This window comes from Paroedura picta, chromosome 4, assembly GCF_049243985.1.
Source record: "Paroedura picta isolate Pp20150507F chromosome 4, Ppicta_v3.0, whole genome shotgun sequence".
NCBI classification, from domain to species: Eukaryota; Metazoa; Chordata; class Lepidosauria; order Squamata; family Gekkonidae; genus Paroedura; species Paroedura picta.
In genome coordinates this window covers 109848843-109865408 of record NC_135372.1, presented here as the reverse complement: position 1 = coordinate 109865408, position 16566 = coordinate 109848843, and the positions used below count along the sequence as shown (strand labels likewise).

The 16566-nt window shown below is 41.8% G+C and overlaps 1 protein-coding gene across 7 annotated transcripts in view; it reads right to left on the bottom strand.

Annotated features, from left to right (window-relative positions):
* Positions 1-16566, bottom strand: part of SYCP1 (synaptonemal complex protein 1) — a 74625-nt gene that overhangs the window by 14734 nt on the left and 43325 nt on the right. For 6 of the 7 annotated variants that reach the window (XM_077334986.1, XM_077334983.1, XM_077334990.1 and 3 more), the window contains 9 exons: positions 15580-15696; positions 12844-12948; positions 11415-11518; positions 9616-9733; positions 9245-9315; positions 8828-8909; positions 7776-7838; positions 6840-6902; positions 1492-1554 (listed from right to left, as the gene is read on the bottom strand). In XM_077334986.1, coding sequence (XP_077191101.1) covers positions 1492-1554; positions 6840-6902; positions 7776-7838; positions 8828-8909; positions 9245-9315; positions 9616-9733; positions 11415-11518; positions 12844-12948; positions 15580-15696 — 786 coding nt within the window. The remainder of the gene's footprint in view (positions 1-1491; positions 1555-6839; positions 6903-7775; positions 7839-8827; positions 8910-9244; positions 9316-9615; positions 9734-11414; positions 11519-12843; positions 12949-15579; positions 15697-16566) is intronic. The other variant, XM_077334987.1, reaches the window with a different exon arrangement.

Sequence of the window (16566 nt, the reverse complement as noted above, 5' to 3'; positions counted from 1 at the left end):
AGGACTGTGATTAGGCCAAGCTGGCTCCATGTGGAGGATCTGGAAATCAAACTTGGTTCACCAGATTAGAAGCCTCCACTCTTAACTACTACTCTAAGCAGGCACGATGCCAGCCACTGTAACTGGCCAAAGGTCATCAGACCACAGCCACACAGCCCAGAAAACGCACAACAACCAGATATTAAACTTAGAGTATGTCTGTCCTGAGCAGGCATATGTCATTTGGCAAACACAGTGCACTAGAGACAAACAATTATACCCACTTTTTACTACCCAAAGGAGCCCCAAATTGGCTCCTCTCCTCCCAGCAGATGCCCTGTGAGGTAGGTGGGGCAGAGAGAGCTCCAAGAAGAAGAAGAAGAAGAAGAGTTGGTTCTTATATGCCGCTTTTCCCTACCCAAAGGAGGCTCAAAGCGGCTTACAGTCACCTTCCCATTCCTCTCCCCACAACAGACACCCTTTGGGGTGGGTGAGGCTGAGAGAGCGCTGATATCACTGTCCGGTCAGAACAGTTTTATCAGTGCCGTGGCGAGCCCAAGGTCACCCAGCTGGTTGCATGTGGGGGAGCGCAGAATCGAACCTGGCCTGCCAGATTAGAAGTCCACACTCATAACCACTACACCAAACTGGCTTTCAAGAGAACTGATGAGGGAGAACAGCACCAAAAGAACTGGGACTAGCCCAAGGTTACCCAGCTGGCTCCCTGTGGAGGAGTGGGGACTCCAGCCTGGTTCTCCATATTAGAGTCCACTGCTCTTTAACCACTACACCACGCTGGCTCTCAAGACAATAGCTACGCACACAAATAGGAATCCAGTTCCAGACAGGACTAAGCCGTCTGTACAGGATTCTGGTAGAGGAGAGCATGCTATCAAGTTACAGCAGGACTCATGTCTGTGTAAACAAGCTATAACAAGCTGCTTGAAGCTTCAAAGATTCTGGTAAGGGAGATGGTAATCCAGCTGCCAGTCATGCCAGTAGGCTTGGTAGCTTCAAAAACATGAGAATCTAGGAGGGTGCATTTCAACTTGTTAGTGCCTGTGCTCATGGGTAGGAGAAAAGTGAATCCAATGTAGCTGCATGGCTTCCAGTTTAACTGACAAACCCTTTAGATTGGTCAGATCACCTGCTTAGCAATCAGCCTGATGGTCAAGTTACATAATCTGCTTAACAGTTGATTGGTTAATTAGAATCAGGCCCACAAAGGTCTGCAGACAGCTATGAGATTATTTTGTGAAACTCACCTTGTAAGCATCCTACATTGCAAGGGTGACTTTTTTGATTTTTAGTTCCAGGAGGGCTTAAGAATTTGTCCCTTGGTCTCTGGCTACAGTAGCAGATCTACCCTGGTGGCAGGTCTACCTTGGGATATGAGGACTCATACTTCAGTCCTTTGGGTCTTTTGTCTTACTTGCTCTGCTCCCTTCCAAAGGATCCTGGTTGCAGTCCCTTGACAATGATTTAAATATAACAATCCCAAATTTTGCCTACCTTGTCTTCAGTAATACTACATTGCTTGCTTTCTGTTGCAACTTTCTTTCTCAAAGCCTTATTCTGTTAACATTTTAAAAGTTTGTTATTTAAATATTTATTTAAAACTGCCAATATTACAATACTCATAGCAACTTAAAAACTTTAATAACGCATTATAATTATCCCAAATCCAATGTATTGAGAATAATAGCTAACACTTCTACCAATATGATGAACTCCAGCTGACATTCTAATTCCTTATTTAACTCTCAAATATTCACCTGAATGATTACAATAAAGTTCTAGGGTCAGTAGCCAAGTTTGAGGGAAAAGATCTTTCAGAAGCACCTACCAAGTAAAAGACAAAGTCTAATGGGAAGGGGGATTCTTTGCCTGAACCAGTCACAGAACTGGCAGACAAAGGACAGAAACCTCACACCAGACAGCTGATCTGGGCAATTGCCTACCAGATAGTCCTCCTGCTGGTGGTGGCAATAAGTTCTAGGCAAACGTCTTCACATGCTCAAAGAAGGGCAACTGGACTTCTGCAGGCAAGCTTAGAGTCATTAGAGGTTAACAGAACAAGGTGGAAAGCAGCCTCTGCCTTTCCATTCTCAGAAAACAAGTCTCTTGAATACTATGTCTAGATACTGTATGTTTTGTTTCACATTGACATTGAATTAATATGCTGCAACTAAATATAGTGATCTATTTAAACAAATTGGGCCAGGATTCCCATTTCCTTTCTCACAAGAGAACAATTTGTCCAAGGGGCAAAGTGCATGTTATACTGCAATATCAATGAAGGTTAAATTATCCTTCTTTGCAAACTGCCTTCAACATTTATGTAGGAAAGAAATAAGTGGGAAGGGAGTATTTAAGTTTCTCTCTCCCTGTTTCTTTACACCTGAAACTTCCATCAAGCTATTGTTCCAGTTTTATTACTGTAACTAGGGGCAAAGCCCATTGTCTCCAAGAATACAACGGGCGCTAGAGCTTGGCAGTGGGAAGAGGAAGGGGAGGAGTTGTCCAGTCTGTAAGGGCATGGGGTTGAATGTGTGTGTTGTGTGGGAGGTTGTGGTGGCATGGTGGCAAATGAGGCCATGGGTGTGGAGATATGGGTGGCAAGAACCTGTGGTGTGGAATGTTCGTTGAGTGTGGGAGAAGACTGACATTTGGGAATTTTGGCATAGTGGTTACAGATGAGCTTTCCAGAACCATGTCCTCAGATATGTGAAGGGAAAATCAGACTGGAGACTCTTCTTAGGGGAAGATTACATGGCAACTAATTCCCCCCAGTTCTGCGTCATTTCCCTTCTTGTGTGAATTAGGCCACATTCACCGAAATGCCCCTCTGCCCTAATACACTTGGGGTAGTCACAGTACACAGGTGTCCACCCTGTTCCTTCTGTCACCCATATTTTCACTGTTGGTAAAATGTTATGTGCCCACATGCTTCTTTCATGGTTGCTCCTTAGAAGAATGGATTTTTGTACCCTATTGCTTACTACCCAAAGAAGTCTCAAAGCGGTTTACAAACACCTTTTCCATTTGTCTCTCCACAATAGTCAACCTGTGAGGTATGTGGGGTTGTGAGAGATCTGAGAGAACTGGGAATAGGCCGCAGTGACCCAGCAGGCCTCAGGTGTCTCAAAGCATTTTCCAATCGTCTTCCCCTTCTCTCCCCATAGCAGACTCCCCATGAGGGAGGTGGGGTAGCGAGCCTCACAGGGAAGCTGGCAACCCTAAAAGGAAGACTCTCTGTGCACAGCAGTCTTGACCTTAGTAAGGTTTTTTATACTGTTTTTTTATTTGCCAGGCCAAGGTTATTTGCCAGTTACTATTTCAGTTACTATGTGTCTCCAGACATTTACTTGTTCTCTATTTAGTTTCAGGCTGTAAATATTTATTTAGATAATCCTGCACTTTCCAGACTCACAGGACTGATGCTGGTCTGCCTGTCTGCGCCCCAGAATACAAACAGTTGCTGGTAAGGGCTGGCCATAACCCATAGGCCAGGAGGGATACTCCTGCACCACTCCCTACCAACTGCAGGCAAAAATGGCTCATTTGAAGGCTGGACTCTAAGGCATTGTGCGATTTTGAAGTCCCACCTCCAAACCTCCAGGAATATTTCCAACCCAGGGGTAGCCAACCTACAGGTGTGGCCTGGAGAGCTCCTGGAATTACAGCTCACTTGCAGAGTATAAAGATCAGCTCCCCAGGCAGAAAGGGCTACTTTGGACAGGGTTGTGGTAGAGAAGAAACATTTAAGGCTTCCCACACAGGCTGTTGTTGAATTGAAAGACTTGAGGCCTACTGCACAGGGTTGTTGTGCAGATGAAACAGGAGACAAAAGAGCCAGTTTCCTCTGCAGAATAACGCTGTGCAGTGGCCTCAAATCTGCATTGAGTTGCAAAGAAGAAAGACACATGGCTTGGCTGTGTCTAACCTCTGGCCAGAGCAGTATTTTAAGTGAGAAGGGGCTTTTCTGTGGCCTCCCTGTCAGGCAACTGTTTGGCAGAAGGGGTAAGTCCCCCCCCCTCAAAAGGAAGGCCCCTAAGGCTCCCCTGCATTGCTCTTGGGAAGGCCTCCTCCCCTCAGTCAGGGCCTGTCAGAGGTTCCTTCACAGCAGGCCTGAAGGGGGGAGGGGGAGCACTCTGCAGCCTCCTGCCAGGTCTGTCAGGGTTCTGAGGCAATTTACATATGGACATGGCAGTTAGGACACCCTTGGGGCGAAAAGGGCTGGCGCAGCCTGTCCAAGGCTCTGTTCTCATCCCCCTTGGAAGCCCTACTGACTTCTCCCTGCGGTGGTCAGGAGCAGACTGGCAGCCAGTTTGGACTGGGTGAATGGAATTTTGGTCTGTCCTGGTGAGGGGCCAATAGGAAGGCACTTTGCGCGCCTCCCCATTGGCTGCTTGGCCCTGGATGGACACTCGGAGGGCCCAATCAGGAGCCGCTTTGCTGCTCCTGATTGGGCCCTCTGAGTTTTTATCCTGGACAGGGCCTGCCCTAACTCCTCCCCAGGTGGCCTTACTCTTTTATTTAATAGGACCGGTTAAAGATGACTTGTAGACAAATGTTATCATGTGATGGCTATAATTTCAGGCAGTGAAAAAGGAGAAAGAAGTACAAAGGCATCTAATCCTTGAAGTCTTAGACATACTGGGCTGAAGACTGTGGATCTTGACAGCACTTGAGTTGTCAAAAGATGGCTAAATTCAATCCAAGGCTCTGGGTGTATTCTAGCAGCGGCCCATATGTGAATGTAAAACAAAAACAGTTGCACACTATGAAAAGATTTTCATGACAGATTGCTTAATCAGTCATGGCTTGCTCCAGTGAGTAAAATAATTATGCTGAAAATTTAAGGCATAAACTGGGTGGGAAGGAGATCTTGAGGTTGTAGTAGGTAGCTTAATGAAAACATTAACTCAGTGTGAAAAAAAGATTAGGATTATTAGGAAAACAGTTGAAAATACAAGATTGCAGTTCCCCCAGATTAGGAAGCATTTTCTTACAGTGAGGGCTATTTATAGGGTGGTGGAGTCTCCTTTGTTGGAAGTTTTTAGAGAGAGATTGGATGAGCATCTCTCGGGTGTGTGTTTTTTAAGCTCCCGAGACAGTGGGGGGCTGGACTGGATGGTCTGTTGGAGTCTCTTCAAACTGTGTGAAATTCTGAGGTAGAGAAATAGTATAATTTCAATTAGAATCTGTGTATCAGTCATCTCCATCATGGTGTATGTCCTGGAGTTTTTGCCCAACAGGGTCATTAGACAGCTGTCTGTACAGAGTTTTTTAAAATTGCTTCAGTCACAGCTGGCATCATAGCACAAGAGTCTTCACTGCCTTATTGTGTATATAGCAAAAAATATTTGATAAAATATGTACATTTTAAAAAGCCATTCTGCTAAACAGAGCTTCTACTTGAAATGTCATGTTAGTTATATATAACCTCACTCCCTGATATTTTGTAGTTGGTCCTGCCCCCTGTGGCAACCATTTTTGTGGTTGCACCCATCAACTAGATTCAGAATTCCAAAGGTGTCTGCTCGAAAAGGTTGGGGACGCCTACTATATACAATTCTGATTCCATATCTCGTAAAGGTACTGCACTGCTGAAAAAAGTAGGGAACATGGAAACCAACAATGAAAAAAACCTAAGGGGGGTTGAGGTTTTTCAGTTTAGGACAACTATGGTGGGGGGACATAAATGGGAGAGATTTATAAAATTATGCATAGTATAAAGAGATTTTTCTGTCTCTCACACTACCAGAACTCCAGGGCACCCAATGAAACTGATGGTCAAAAGGAAGAAATTCTTTAAACAATGAATAACTAAATTGTGGAATTCACTGCCAGTGAGGCAGTATGGCCACAAGCAGAGATGGCGTTAATGGGGGATTAGATAGATTGAAGGGTAGACCCTTTACAATGGCTACTAGCCAAGACCAAAGGAATCCTACACATTCAGAAGCAGTAAACCTCAGAATACCAGTGTTAGGAGCCAAGCCCTCTTTATTGGCTCTCTATGGCCAAAAACCTAAATCCTATTTGTTGGTAGCGATCCGCAACCTGTAGGCCATGGACCACATGTGGTCCTTCAACTAATTGGAGGTGGGCCCCGAAGGACGCCTTCTCCCCCCCCCGGCCCTTTACTTCATCCCCCCCCCCCGGCCCTTTACAACACACTTCGGGTGTCATTGTCTCCCATCACTCCCAGATGGGACTATCTCGTTGCAGAGAAACAAGCTCAGGGTTCCCATTGATTTGTCATTGTCATGAGTTAAAATTTCCATGAAAATAAAATGTTCCTCATGTTCATTGTTGTGGCATGTCTGTATCTTATTTTGAAGGGATGTTTAAACATTACCATAGCGATCAGAGAGCGTTAGGGCAGTGGTTGAGGGTAGAGGAGTAAACTACCCCCCCCCACAGACTGGGCCTCAGTAAAAGGTGTTGAGTGCTCTAGGGCACTCTAGAGTCCTATTGGCTCTCTCTATGCCCAAAAACCTGTGTCCTATTTGTTGGCACTCTAGGCACTCTAGAGTCCAGGATGCTGAACTAGATGAACTAGTATAATCCAGCAGGATTGTTATATCTTTAAGATTTTTGTTTAGAACTGGTAGCAGTTCATGACATGAAAGGTATGTTGGACTTCTCACAAGATTCAGTCAGTAATTTTAATGATTTTGATTATAATCCATATCCAGTTAAATTGCATATTCTAAAAATACCTTTGTTGCTGAAGGAAACATTACTACCACAAAACTACATTGGGATATCTTTATCTACTCTTTATCTTTATCTAATCTACTCTTATTCTGAATATGTCTATATTTGTATAACTCTAAAGTTGTTCTTACTTCTTGCTGCAGTTCTTCAATGTGTTTTGTTTTATTTTCAATCTGTTTCTTTAAACTGTTAATCTTTAAAAAATAGATATATCAATTAACATTATTTTAAAAATGGTTGCTATTGCTTAATTTTATTCAACAATTTACTAATCATGCACCTCTGCAGATAATAATTATTCATAATAAATACTGACTAGAAAAGTAGTATATTAATATCATAAATTTTAAAATATTCACTAAAGTCACTTCAGTTTATATAGGGATAGTATAAGTAAGGTAGTCAATTTGGTCTGCAATAGAAGAACTAGATTGAAGTCCAGTAGCACAGAGACTAACAAGATTTTTGGATATAAGCTTTCAAGAGTCAAAGCTTACTCTTAATAGTTCATGACCCCAACATCTTGTTCATCTCTAAGGAAGAAATGTGGGGGGAAATGTAAGGGGGAAATATGTAAACCATTTGATTTCCTAATTGTGTAATTGTGAAGATCTCATGCCCTGCAAGTACATGGAAGTCTGCTCCCCCTTTAGGAAGGAAATGAGATGGGGTTCAAGCTTACAGTCTTCTTCTTCCACCGCCCAATCTGGCAAGCCTGATTCTATCAGGTCTCAGAAGCTAGGCAGGGTTGGCCCTGACTAGCACTTGGAAGGGTAACCTCCAAGAAATACCAGGATAGCTACATGGGACCAGGAAATGGCAAAACAACATTTCTTACCTGGCAGCCAGAATCTTAGGATCACATGCTATAAATAAATCCTTTTCCTTCTATCATCTTGTTATTTTTTTACCTGTATGTCTCTGGGTTGTGGTCTCAGACAGAGAAGATGAGCTGACCACCTTCTTCCTGGCCTTTGACTGAGAGTACTCAAACAGCTATCAGTAATCCCTACAGTCTCTCCCCTTCTTCCCTGACATTTGTTCCAACAAAGTCTTACTTTTCATACCTTATTTTCTAATGTCTTCAGTTGTTTTTCCTTTTTTAACATTTCTTTTTCAGTGTTTCTAACCTGCAAACATATTGTAAACTATGACATTAAAAAAAATCTTTGGTACTCTCGTAATTTTAAATATTTTTGTTTGTTTCTTTTGCATTTATGGAAGTTCTCAATTTACAGACTCATTATGAATTAATTTCATTATGTAAAAATGTAAAATCAACTTTCCTACACTAAATTAATTTATCTCATAAAAGAATGAATATGGGGACACTGAGAAATTATCCACATAACCAAATTAAATGTGCCTAATCATAACCATAACAATTATAACTGCATAATGAAGCTATGAATCACAAATGGCATTCATGCCAGAAATGTCATTCATGCCAAAATAAACAGTTCACAGATCTCTTAAGCAGTTCAGGTCATTGAATCTGAACTCAGTTTCCTAGGTCCTGTCACTTTAAGAATATTTTTTATTACTTTGTTCCAGGGAAATGGGAGGGACATTCATAAGGCAGATATGCTAGACCAGGGGTCCTCAACCCCCGGTCCGTGGCCCAGTACCGGGCCGCAAAGGCCATGGTACCGGGCCGCCAGCAGCCGCGCTTTCCTCCCCCCCCCCCCGCAGTGAGAGGGGGGGAAGAAGCAGGAACGGCCGCCGGCACGCCAGTAACGCAAATGCGCACGCACGGAGCTGCCACGCATGCGTGTTTGCGCCCCCCTGCTGGTGAAAACGCACGCGCGCGGCAGCTCTGTGCATGCGCATTTGCGAGCAGCAGTGGCAGCCGGACCGCCAGCTCTCTCCCACCCTCAGAGGCGGTCCCCGACTACTAGAAGGTTGGGGACCGCTGTGCTAGACAATGTAGCATTTACATTAGCATTATGGACCTGACTAAAGCATGTGCCAGGTTTAAGCCTAAAGTGAAAAACACTCTGGATCTCTATGCAGAGCCTATTGCCTATTAAGTTTATGAAGCAAAATCTTAACTTTTATGATAAACATTTTCCTCAGTGATCAATTATTATTAAAATGTTCATGAAAATGGATGTTATACATTTTCTTCACTTGTATCCAGTTTGTTTTTTGCCTCTTTATCTGTCATTTTCATCTTCTCTTTCAGAGACTCTAGTTCATTCCTGTGTGTCAAGATAACAAACAGTTACTATTGCTTTATAGCAGTTGAAAGCACCATTAATAATAACAAATAATTAAAGATAGGGATACAACAACAACAAAACCCGTGCTCTATTAACAGATAACCCATCCATCCACTGCCTCTCCACTTGCTACAATTGTCATTCTCAATGTAACATATTTATTTCATTATCACATTGTGTTTAAATTTGAGAGTAAGTTGCTTATGACTTCATAACTAAAAGATATTCAGTAACATTTTATAACTGAAAGTGAATTATGCTATATAACTTCAAAGGACTCTTACAATATATACATAATTTAAATTCATTCTTGCCTTAACTGGATGTTTGTTTCTTCCAGAATTTCTAATTGCTTTCCAGCATTGTCTGCTATTTTTCTGCTATCCTGAACAACATACAAGCAATCAAAAAGAATACAGAGAGTAAGCAGTGATTCATAAAAGTTCGTACCCTGCCACAATTTTTGTGAACCTTAAGATGCTATTGGACTCTTGTTCTTTTCTGATGTAAAATGCAAAATATAGATCTACAGTATATGATGTAAATATCTTATATTGCATTGATCTTAGGATAGCCTTTTGCATAGGGTATATTTCAAATGCTGAAGTAACATTAGAAAAATTAAAATAACAATGTAACACAGAATTTCTTTATTAAAATAGAAACAGATTATTTGTTAACTTGCCTTAAACTCTTCTTGAAGATTTTTCAGTCCCTGAAGTAAATGGTTTTTTTCTGTTTCAAGGTGTTCTTTATCCAATAAAAGCTTGTTCCAATCCACATTTAGTTGATCATTCTTTAACCTATTAAAATAATGGAGAATTCTTAGAAATAATATTTTTCTTTTTCAAATTTTCTTCAAGCTGCTCCAAAACAAGCTTGAGTGTTCCATTAACTAAAATAAATATAGCTCACAAACTATGCAAATATAGGTACAATTCAGCTAAAGTAAAATTGTTGTAAGGTATTTAATTTCAGTTACAAATATTTCTGCATGCTGTTAACTCTACTAAAATTTCAAAATGTCTGTGTCTGATTAGAATATCATATTCTTCTTTAAACATCAAATTTTAAATTAAAATTATTAAGAATATAAATACTTCAAAGTTCTATTAGTTTCAGTGATATTTACAATGAAAACCTAAACTGATGCCAATGTAGTACCAACATGGTAGTTAGACAGAGTTGTTCCACTAGGCCTATGGTTTAGGCCAGGAAATTAACACTGAGAAAACACTGGCTTCCCAACCCACAGAACAGCAAATACACCATCCACAAAAACACCAACTGCCCAACAAAATCAGGCTTCCTCTATAAGTTTGAGAAGGTAGGTTGGAAATATAATATAATTTAAATGTTCAAAAATGTTTATGTAAAGTTAATTGTACAAATCTTGTTGTCACCCGCCCTGAGCCAACCGGAAAGGACAGACTATAAATAATAAAGTTGTTGTTATTATTGCTCACTCAGCAAGGAAAAGAAATTGCAAAAAAGATCCAACTAAAGAGCTCCTCACATATCAATGGCATTGGACTCCACAGCAACTTCATCCACATCCACATTCAATAATAATATGGAAACACACTAAAGATGCCATTGTGTCAGTTTTATATAGATGTAGCCAGATGAGACACAGCCAGCACAACTCCCTAAAATTTCCCTGCCACCATTCATCCATATAACAGAAAAACAGGGGGAGGAGGAGGGGACACAGCACCCTTTGCTTTGGGGTAGACTAGTAAACTCAGTAGGAGCTGTGCAACTTCTGGGAGCTATGCAAATGGGGTTCAAATCCCCATCCCCAGGAAGGAATAACTCCCTATATCCTCTCACATAGACCCATTATGCACGGTGACAGTTACACCGTGCTGACACCGTACCGTTGCAGCAGGGCCAAAAGCCCCACCATCTGCACGGCGTATGCAGAGGCCCCGAGTATGTTATCCAGGCCCCCGAAAAGCCATCCAGCCACGGGAGGTGGGTGGGGGATAGAGAGTGCTTCCCAAAGGCCTGGAAAGTACACCTGGGGACTTGCAGAGGCACCGGGTGTGCTTGCCAGGCCCCCAGAAAGCGCTCCCTCTCCCCTCCACCCCCCCTCACCCTCAGAGCTTCCTGGCATCCTGGAAAGCAGCCGGGACACTGACGGGGAGGACCCTTTCAAAGCCTGTTCTTATGAATGGGCTTTGAAGCTAGTTGTATATATAAGGGATGATAGAGTGGGAGAGGCAAGCAGCAACCTTTGAGGTATTTTATGCTGTTACTGTGTTGCGTTCTATGAAGTTATTATTTGACTGAATAAGGGAGCTTGGAATTAAACTGGAGGCTTTATTATAAGACATAACACCAATAGTTATATTAAAATAACACTTTGCTTAGACTGTTAAATGCAATAGTTAATTGAAAACAAAAATGAAAAATAAGCTTTAACATGTAACACTAGAAGCTAGTTTGAAATCACAGTTGTATATAAATATAAATGCATACTGTTCTTTTTCAAGCTCTGCTTTCAGTGCTGTAAGCTGCTGTAAACAACTTTGTTTATTTTCAGATTCACCAGCTAACTGCGTTTCCAAATCATGTATTTTTTTCTGCAGATAAAAAGAATGAACATATTTTATATATTCTCTAACAACTTCAACAGAGAACCAGTCAATATAACTGTGAATAAAACAATTACAGTGCTATCCACTGGTCAGATAATACAGAATTCCCAAGGATTACAATAAAAAAATGTCATTCTAAGCTTTAAACAATTTTGACAAAAATTCCTAAATTTTTAACAGGTTGGAAAGAAACAGTTAACTCAGGTTTTCTAAGTTAATTCCCTGCTAAAATTATTCCTCTGTAAAGTGATTGAAAACCTTCACTTTTCATTAATAATTTATTAATAAAGTGAGGGAATATATGAAGAAAGTATCATCCATAATTATAATCTGCTGCATAGCCAGTTTGGATTTTGCCTGGTTGAAGCTTCTGTTCTCCGGTCCTGATTACACTCAACATTTATGCTAGTCGACAAAACTGGCTGGAAATGATTATGTTTGAAATTGAAAATGGGAGTTTCATTTTCAGTTGTATTTTTACTTCCTGAGCAGAGAACCACTATCAGCTGAAATGAATTTTATTTATCTGTCCCCCTCTTCCTCCTTTCTTTCCTGGGAGACTTATTAAACTTAAAAGGGAAATCTGTGACAACTTGTGCACATCCCAAAAGGATGGCCAATTTGGTTAAAAATATAACACCAAATTCTGGAAGGGAAGTTATTCATTTTGCTCCATGTGGTCTATAAGAGTATGAAGAAGAGAACTAAGGTTAAGCATACATCTCAAAGTCCTAATTTAAGCCTCCCCATTTCCAGGTAATCCTAAATAATTTCCCAAAGTTTCAAAATATTCAGAATAATTTAAAGTGTATAATGTCAAAACTGCTAGGATCAATTTATTTCCTTGTCACTCTATTTTACTCCTCCACTTTCAACTGATAATTAATTTGCTTCAGCATTCCATGGTTCCCAGAAAGCAATGAGCTTGTTAGATTCTTAGGAAATAACAAGTTTTCTTTTCTTATCTGTTTAATTTAGAAGCCAATATTTTTCTTCATACCTACAGATTTCCCAGAATATACAGAAATCCTTGCCTGGTCTCTGTGGCTTCCTTTCCCTGCCTTACTGGTAAGTATGAGACCACCAAGTATGTTATTATTATCATTACTGGATACTTTTCATGCCTTTGCTATTCTTTAATTAAACCTCATGGATATTTCCTACCATGAAATTCAGAGTATTGCTATACTGAGCAAGTATGTGCATGGTTCTTTCTTTCCCTTCTATCAGTTCATGTTTAATACCAGGCCAGGCCTATAGCAAGTTTGTAATGACGATATACACACAAAGCAAAATAGTTAAAAACACACCTCCCTGATCTGATCAGTGTTATTCAGCTGTTTTTCTCTTTCTTGTAATTTCTCAATGGTCTCCTCTAAACATTGTTTTCCATCCAAAAGCTCTTGGATTTGCACCTGTTTAAAATTGTTATAGTAATGGCTCAAAATTAAAACTCAAACATAATGTAATAGATTCAGAGTAAGAAACATCTGGTAGTTACAAATAAAAGTATGTCACTATCTTTAACTGTTCCTGCGGAGTGGAAAGACTAAAAGAGTAAGGGCCCTGAGGGCAGGCCCTGTCCAGGATGAGGAAGGGTACCTATTGGCCCCTTCCCCTGTACTGACAATCGGAGGGCCCAGTCGGCAGGCGTGAAGCGCCTGCCGATTGGGCCCTCCGATTGTCAGTCTGGTGGCAAGGGACCAATCGCGAGCTGCGCAGAGTACGACTCGTGATTGGTCCCTTGCCGCTGGAATGACGAATCGGGAGGCCTCCCGATCCTCCCACCTCCAACATCAGCTGCATTGGCCCGACCGCCTCCATTTCCTCCCTCACCATTGAGCAGAGAGGTAGGCGGCGGCCGGGCCAAGGACAGAAGAGGGGCGGGGGCCGAAAAAGCCTCCCCAGGGCCGGGCCAGGCTGCTCACGGCCTTGGACAGCCCGTGATTGGGCTGCCTGGGCCCTGGGGTGGCTTTTTCCGTGCCGGGGGGGGGAAGAAAAAGCCTCCCCAGGATCCAGGCAGCCCAATCGTGGGCTCACCGAGCCCGCAATAGGGCTGCCTGTGCCCTGGGGTGGCTTTTTCCATGGCGGGGGGGAGGTTTTGGGGGGCCCAGCCCTTCCCACCCGCCCGGGCAGCGCTGCCAGGGCAGTTGGGAACAGCTAGCGCCCGCTGTATTTTTTTTACAGCAGGCTTAATTACTAGTCAAATATAATTTGACAGAAGGAAGAGAGAACAGTAACAGCAGACCTTGAACTTCTACCTCCTTTAGTCCAGTGCGGACAACTCATAATTGCTTTTGTTATCTACCCCAAATATGTTTCTTAGGTAGGTAAAAAGAGATCCTCCATGTAAAATGAAACAATTTTCGGAGGCATCCTTTGCATATAAGATTGAAAAAATGTAATAAAAATTATTGGAATTTCTACATTTCCCCCCTTCCAGTTGCAACTTGCAGTATTCACATGATAAATCCAAGAATTTGAATTTCTTTTCCTGCCATGCAACCATTTTGAGTTTCATCATGTGTCTACCCTGGTTACTGCCCTACCCCCTCTGAGTTCCCCAGAGACATCTAAAAAAATTATGTTTATTGTGTAATGATGCTTTCCCTCCTGCTCCCAGCTCAGCTGGCTCCTGGACTTCTTGGGTACACCACCTGGCCTCTGCCACTCTTGCGACTCTGCTCAACTCCCTCACAAATTTGATTTCCATATCTATCTGAAGAAGTGTGTGACAGTGGCTCAAAAACAGCTCATATTGAAATGACATTAGTCTTTAAGGTACTACTGGAAGGGAGAGGGACATTTTAAAACTATCACCAAGCAGCACTAACTGCCCAACTTCCACATTTAAAACTGCACCCTCATCAACATAGGTGTGCAAATCCATACTGCCTATATTGGCTGGAATGCCCATTTTGTCAATTAATTATTACATTGCTACTTAATCACATTGGTAACATGTTTATGTTATTTTTTTAAAAAAATTATGGGCAGATTAGGGATGGAGGAGAGGGATGGAATATGGTAGTTGACATTAATCATACAAAATGATGGCATGGGGAGAATCACAAAGGCAAGTCTTGATTGATTTTGTGTAGGTTTCTGACATTCTAATTATGAATTACATTAATGCATGTGTGCAAACAAAAAAAAAAGTCAAGTAGCATAATAAGAGGATGCCCTTGCCCCCCTTTTCAAATCAAGTGCAGAACACATGAGGTCAAATTCAATCATGGATACAAAAAGTTAAAATTTGAAGAAAAACTTCTACTATGGAACAACTGCAAACTTGAAATATTGGATTGGGATTCAATGCCAGAAATAAAGAAATTTGTACTGTGGAAATACTATGTAGCCCATTCTGCACAGCAGCAGCCACACTGGACCACTGCCAGTGCATTGCTGCAGAGCTGCATGCTCCTCAGCAGTCTGTGTCCACACGGGAGACACATTTCAGCACTGGATCTGCTCTGGTGCTGAAATTTGTTCCCCAGGATAACAAAGCAGTGACGGATTAGTTCTGCTGCACAGGGGAGCTGCGGGATGGTTAATTTGCAAAATGAAAATAAATGCCTCTGTCCACCCCACAGCATGGCAAAGCACCATGAAGCTGACCGGGGCATATTTTGCCTCCTCTGGGCCACTTTAGGACAGGGACTCTTCCCTGTCCATAGTGGGCTAAGGGAACACAGAAGAATCCATGTTTCCTTAGCCCGGGGCTTCTGGGGCCTGATCCATGCCAGGCCTGGGAGGGCGGTAGCCTGGTGGCAACATCATGTAGAAGTGGCAATATGCCCCGCTTCCATATGACTGTCCTCTCGGCCTTTTCCATCCATTCAGAATCAGCCTATGAAACAGGATGCTAGATAAACTGGACTATAGATCTGATCCAACAGAACTCCTTTTACGTTCTTTTATCACTATATTAACTGCTGTAAGGAATTCTGCTTATATTGGAATGCAGGAAAAGGATAAGTTGGCAGCAACCCTTAACTACAAGTTCTTTACATTGATTTTTCAATTATAATAAGAAAATATTTAACCTGAATAGCAGAGTCATCAAAACGTCTAGATTCTTCTTCTTTTAATAATGCATTTTTTTCTGATCGTTCACACTCTAATTGATACTCCAAATCTTTTTGAATTTTTACTGAATTTTCCTAAATTTAATAGAAATATGCATGAAAACCTTGCAAAAAGTATGAAGTCTGGATTATGTTTGAAATAATGTACAAAGAATATATCATATTACACAGGTACCTAAGCAAGAAGAATGACTTAAAGTAATACAATTTTAAAACAAAGCAGGAGACTATGATCACAATCCAATAAAAAGCAGCATAGAAGTTTAACAAGGAAGAACCTACAATGGTTTGTGGGAGGCAGCTTATTTTCCTCTTCCCAGTATTTGCCTACACTCCTTAGTACTAATATATATATATACTAGGGTCCAAGCCAGTTGCATTCAGGAATACAACAGGTGCTAGATTGGGGGGCGACCCCATGAACCTCATGAACAATGAACTCCAGGCCTTCCTGTCCTCCACCATTCCTCGAAGTCCATTTAAGTTTGCATTTAAGTTTGCACCATTCCTTGAAGTCCACCAACTGCTTCAGTTACTCCATCCAGTCATCTCATTCTCTGTCGTCCCCTTCTTCTTTTGCCCTCAATCGCTCCCAGCATTAGGCTCTTCTCCAGGGAGTCCTTCCTTCTCATGAGGTGGCCAAAGTACTTGAGTTTCATCTTCAGGATCTGGCCTTCTAAGGAGCAGTCTGGGCTGATTTCCTCTAGAACTGACCAGTTTGTTCGCCTTGCAGTCCAAGGGACTCTCAAGAGTCTTCTCCAGCACCAGAGTTCAAAAGCCTCAATGCTTTCATGCTTGGCGTTCCTTATGGTCCAACTTTCACAACCATACATTGCAACTGGGAAGACCATAGTCTTGACTAGACGCACTTTCATTGGCAGGGTGATGTCTCTACTTTTTAGGATGCTGTCTAGATTTGCCATAGCTTTCCTCCCCAGGAGCAGG